Below are 6179 nucleotides of genomic sequence, written 5' to 3' on the forward strand. Positions count from 1 at the left end.
TATTGAAAGATGGCTTAGTCGGCCATCACTGGAAAGAGAGGCCCATTGGACTTGCAAACTTTATATGCCCCAATATAGGGGAATGCCAGGGCCAAAAAAATGGGAATGGCTCGGTAGGGAAGTGGAGGGGCGCTATGGGGGACTTTTGGGATAGCATTGGAAATGTAATTGAGGAAAATATGTAATAAAAAACATTAAAAATAAAAAAAATGTAGGGAAGAGGCATTAGGAACTATAAACTCAGCAATCCTATAATTTCTTTAAGATTGTAGTCAATGCTAAGACTCTTGTGTATATGCAAAGATAGATGGATTGTAATATGACTACCTCTGAAAGTACTAAAAACATGTTCATTGCTAATCCCAATGGTGCTGCTTTAAGAAAAGGTATGGATAATTCAGTATGTCTGGACTGGTGAGATAAAATACAGAATGGGTGTCATCTGGGTTCCATTGATTTTCTTTTCATTTTTAAATGGAATTTTACTTGGCCAAGAGATTGTGTGCCATGTGGTTTTGCTTATTATTCAGAGCTTTGGTTATCCCACTAATGGGAGCCCCTTTCATTTCAGACAGACAAAGGACTCTGGGAAGTATGGCAACAAAGCAAGCCAGATCCTGGTAATCACTGGCGAAGGGCCACCATCCTGTTGGGAAAATTGAGGAATTTTGAGGTCATATTTCAAGGAATCAGAACAAGGGACCTAGGAGGCGGAGCTGCGATTGATGATATTGAATTCAATAATTGCACAACTGGTGAGTCTCTGTGAAGTCTCTGTCTGGAAAGACACTTATAGTGTGCCCATTTTCATTCTTGTTATAGGTTTATAAAATGTTCTCCATCAATGTGCTTTGTCTGTATATACAAATACATTGAAAAATACAGTTTAAGAACTGTAAACTTTAAAATCCTATTAAGAGGTAATATCTGTCAATAATCCATCTGGGTTATTGTAACAACATGTTTCACCCATTTTGTATCTGAGGAAAAGCAGCTCACTATTCTAGATGTAAGAAACCCCAAGCCATCATACCAGCATATATGGTGTTTTGAGATAGTACCATTTTGCTGGGTCACATAGCTGAAGGGAAAATTTACTCCCTAAGTCCTTTGTTTGTATACTAATTCCCTGTAGTCAGCTCTATCCTCATGACCCACTGACATGCTCCAAATTCCCTATCTTCTAATAAGATCATTGGAAGTAAGTATATCAACAGGGAATTTGAATGGGATCTAAATACTTTAAAAATTACAATACTTTCTCATTATTCAATGGCAAAAGTAAGTCCACTTACATACCCCCCCCCCTTCTACCATGCAGAGGTTTTCTCTTTTAAATTCATTTTCAACATTATATAAAATGCCAGGTCTGAGATTTACATATATATCTTTAGCATAAATTACAAAATATGGCCCAATAAGATTGAAAGTGGATCCTAAAGCATGCATGAGTGAGAAATAAATTTAAGTCCACATTAAACAGATCTTGAATTGGAAACTATCCTTGTGAGATTTTAAAGTGTCGTCCGAACATTAGAGCTTCATTCAGATAACAGTGTGAAAGAATACCACAATCCTTTCTGACATGTCTAAATTTGAAGTCTAGCTACAGATATTCTTTATAAAACTACTTTATAAATGTCAAAAATAATTATAAATAAATGTATACATTTTCATCTTGCAAAATGTCTTTAGAGGAATATGGTTCTATTATGTAGTTTGTTCAAGCCTGTGACATGAAGCATGGGTCTTTTTGGACAAATTAATGTAAAAGCAAAATTTTCTACAAGGTAATGTAGAATCAAAAGACAACTTTAATATTCTTATTTATATTTCAGCTTCTTATAAAATGGATCAAAAACAAAACTTATAGGATTCAACATCCATTCCATAGTACCGGGAAGGAGGAAGAGAATATATACTGAGAAAGAGAAATGTCCATCTTTATAATCATAAAAATTCTTAATTGAAAAGGACACTTCATGTTAACCAAATGTAATTTAGGCGCATTTGTAACCAGTTCTGCAACAAGACCTTGGAGGGGGTACTAGCTCATTCTCTTTTTTGTTTTTTATTTTAGCTTAAGGCAAGTGACATCATCTCTTCTGCCTTATTTTTCTTACCTACAAAATATCAATGATAATGTTTCTATGTCATGCTGTGCATAGGGGGATTTGATTACTAACTTTAAATGAAGCATATAAAGTATATTTGGTGCTGTAATAGTTGCTAGCTTCAAAAAAAAAAAAAAACTATACAAACAACAACAAAGGCTAAAAGAATCGTTTTACTAGTGAACAATTCTCTATCAACACTTGCAGTCTGATTCTGCTCCAAACTCAAACTCCCATTTCCGTAAGCTTAGCAAACATCCATTGATTACTGAAGCTGAAGAAAATTGTGGAAATGATGATGTATATTTCCTCAGAGCAGAGAAAAATGTGTGTCCCTTAATATTTGGGCATATAGGTTTTTATTTTATTTTCACATTTAGTGGCATCATTCTTGATTCTCACCCCCACTTTCTACTCCCATGTGTTACTTCTGGATATTCTATTTCCAGGACCTCTCTGTAAATGACCTCCATGACACCAATAAACCTAGGTTCCTAGGATAAAAATCCAATAGTCCTAGCAATCATTCATTTTATTCTGAAAACTCTAAAAATCCAATTGAGTTATTATCGGTTTCCAGTGTAGGAAAAAGAAAAGAGAATATTTAGAAAATTTAATATATTTCCAGAAATCAATAAAATCTATGTAGAACAAATTTACTCTGTTTCTCTATAAGTTCAGAATAGCTATTCATATCATTCCTATCAAATAATCCTGACTGCAAAAAGGCTTAAATGATTTGATGGAAAACACAAGAATCTAGCACCAGTTTTAGATTTCTAGTACATTGTCTTCACACCACATCTGATGGAGAGTTTCTCTTTTGTTATAGGCAGTCTCACATCTTTCATTTTCCTGTCAAAGCCCATAAGTAAGACTCCTTGCTATTCCTGGAAAACATAACTGATCTGAATTGAACACAGGTGGCATGATTATCATGATCACAGCTCTGCATCACTCTTGATTAAAACTGAAATCAGGAGATCATAAAAGAGTGATTGCAGTGTATAATGTTCATGAACAAATAAATCTATAAACAGAAACCTGTAGAGTTTGATGTTAAAAATATAATCTCTTCACTTAGTGTACATGGTAAATTCTGTTTTTTGTTCAATATATAAGTATTGCATTATTTTTAAATAAATATTGGGGCTGAGGATAGTAATGCCAAGTAGAAAAGGTAAATACCACACTATTAAAATAGGTAGAAAAGACTTTTATTTGAAATAGTGAACAATTAGGGAGTGTGTGGCACTTTATTATGTAAATGTAAGTGGAAAACAAAGTGGGATTTGTAAATGGAATGTGGATGGGCTGAAAAACAGATGAAAATCTATCTGTAGGGACTGTTTGTACAAATCTGGATAGAGTATGAAAACTGAGAATAGACAGAGTTCCTCCTGGTTTTCAAAGATTTTCATTCTGATGGTGGATTAAAGTACTTAAAGTAACATCTACTATTGTACCATTCAGTAGTGATGGGTGTTATAAATGACATGAAAAGAAAAGTGACAGAGAATCAATACTCTGATAGTAGTAGTGGGAAATACTCAACTTAAGAGTCACAGTTAGTCAAGCATAATAAAAGAGAAGTCACAATGATAACATCTACAAAAAGAAGCACCCTGGCCTGGAGACAATATGGGCAGATTTATTAAAGAGCACATCGAGGATGCAGAATAAGAGTGGAGGAATAGTTAGGGTTCATGGTATATAGAATTTTGTTATTAAAAAAAAAAAGCAATGCTTGCTATCTATAAAAGTACTCTCCCGGGCGTTGGTGGCGCACGCCTTTAATCCCAGCACTCGGGAGGCAGAGGCAGGCGGATTTCTGAGTTCGAGGCCAGCCTGGTCTACAGAGTGAGTTCCAGGACAGCCAGGGCTACACAGAGAAACCCTGTCTCGAAAAACCAAAAAAAAAAAAAAAAAAAAAAAAAAAAAAAGTACTCTCCCAACAAAGGGACTAAGCAAGGAGATGGTAGACTGCTATTTTTTAAGTGTAAATTTTTGCTCTGTAGAAGATTGAACAAATCCCATAAACTTTGTCCTCATTTACTCTTGAAAATAAAAATAGAATGTACCCTATGGGATAGATGTGGATACAACAAATCAATATATACCATGTGCATTGAACACTAATAACTAATGTCAACTACTCCATCAATGTTAAATGATTGGGAACATTGCTATTAGTATAATCACAATATTTAAATGAATCCCTACAACTCTGAAAATAAGGTTACATAGAAATTACTCTATCAGCCAGATTGGTTATCCATCTAATACTTAATGGTAGCTGGCTACTCCTAAAAATCATTTATTACCTAGAGGTAAAAAACAGCAACCTAGCAGGAGAATTCTCTTGTAGCCAATGGGAAATGATTACCAAGTTTTCTGAGTCCAGTGAAACAGAAGAGTCAGATATGCGATGAATTTGAGAAAAGGAATGTGTTACAGCATAAGGGGATATGAGAAGGCAAATCCTAGTGTTTGTGGCAAACTAAACCAACAAGGCCAGGGAAAAGCTATTCAGCATTGACAGAGTCTCATTCCAACTCCCCAATGTTCACCAATTGTTCCATAGCTCACAGCCAAGGAGATGGAGCCATCCTCTAATTTCGTTCTCTTGGGAAATAAGACATCTTTGGCAATACTATAGCAGTATATGTTAGAAACAAGAGATGACGCCTGGGATGGAATGCTCCAGAACTTTTCTCTTACTTTAGCTTGATGTTTCCTCAGCATCTTCTTCCGTCATTACCAGAGTTGCTTGCAAGGAAATGGAAAGAATAGGGATGTACTATGGTCACCAAGAATACTCTCCTACAGGAACTTGGTGAAGACTTCAAAAGCCCTCAAAAGGAAATATGGTGTCAGACATATCAATATTCCTAGCAGAGTCATGATTTGTAATATTAGTTCAAGTCTTTTAAATCAATGAAAATACAAGTTTATTTTCTTTTAATATTCTGGTATTCCTTATTGTTATAGTTGCTCTATCTTTGACTAAAGGAAATTTTCTAGTAAGAAGTATGGATGCAAAAATTTAATTCGAGCCAAATCCAGGCCATCAAAAGTTTGTTCTTGCTGGTGGTGAGGATGATAGGATAGATGTTCTTGAGGTAGCATTTTGATATGTAACATAAACTAGCCTTGAACCTACTGATACTGATTAATAAATACTGAAGTGCTTTAGCTTATTTCTGTATGTGACACAGATAGGATTTTTTTTTAGTAAATATTTCAACCATGTCTCTTCTTCAGTTAGAGAAAACCACATGAGTAATCTTACCAGCTCTTCTAACAATTAGCATGCATAACTGAAGAAAGGAAACTTTGAAATCTTGGTTGCAGACTCCATTGCTGCGGATTCATTTTACTCAAATTGTTTTATTTCAAATATAGCTATTTTCTAGATGTTATCTTTGTATTAGAGAAGACCTCTTGACACATTCAAGATCCAAGCACGAGTACTAGTCTCCTCAGTTTACAGAACCTCCTTAGTCAGTTTGAGAGATGACTAAGAATGAGAATGACCTTGAGATGAGATGAGAGAATAACCTTGACTTTCAAAACATAGGGTTATGTTTAAGTAAATATAACTTGACCAATCCTATCAAAATTTAATGCAATTTCTTGAATAATATAGGAAGACGCTATTTGAATTATAAAGTCATCACATACATAGAGTTGTGCTCAATAGTGAGCTGGACAGCATTGTGATCTGGATGTATAAGGTGCAATTCTAAGGATTGCTGTTGCTTAAGGAATGAATGAAAAAAGTCACATATGAGCAATTAACCCTTTGTAAGTTTACTCAGTATAAAGATATCAGTGCAGAGTAGCTTAGTTTTAGAATTTAATTGTCTGTGTTAAGAAAGGGCTTTAAGGGCTGGTGAGATGGCTCAGTGGGTAAGAGCACCCGACTGCTCTTCCGAAGGTCCGAAGTTCAAATCCCAGCAACCACATGGTGACTCACAACCACCCGTAATGAGATCTGATGCCCTCTTCTGGTGTGTCTGAAGACAGCTATAGTGTACTTAAATATAATAAATAAATAAATCT

General features: G+C 35.1%; 1 protein-coding gene across 1 annotated transcript in view; it reads left to right on the forward strand.

The window, feature by feature from the left end:
• The window catches only part of Malrd1 (MAM and LDL receptor class A domain containing 1), a 667530-nt gene that overhangs the window by 430875 nt on the left and 230476 nt on the right, over nucleotides 1-6179 (forward strand). The window contains exon 28 of the mRNA XM_021156265.1: nucleotides 572-755. Within this exon, the coding sequence (XP_021011924.1) occupies nucleotides 572-755 (184 nt within the window). The remainder of the gene's footprint in view (nucleotides 1-571; nucleotides 756-6179) is intronic.

This window comes from Mus caroli, chromosome 2 (genome assembly GCF_900094665.2).
Source record: "Mus caroli chromosome 2, CAROLI_EIJ_v1.1, whole genome shotgun sequence".
NCBI classification, from domain to species: Eukaryota; Metazoa; Chordata; class Mammalia; order Rodentia; family Muridae; genus Mus; species Mus caroli.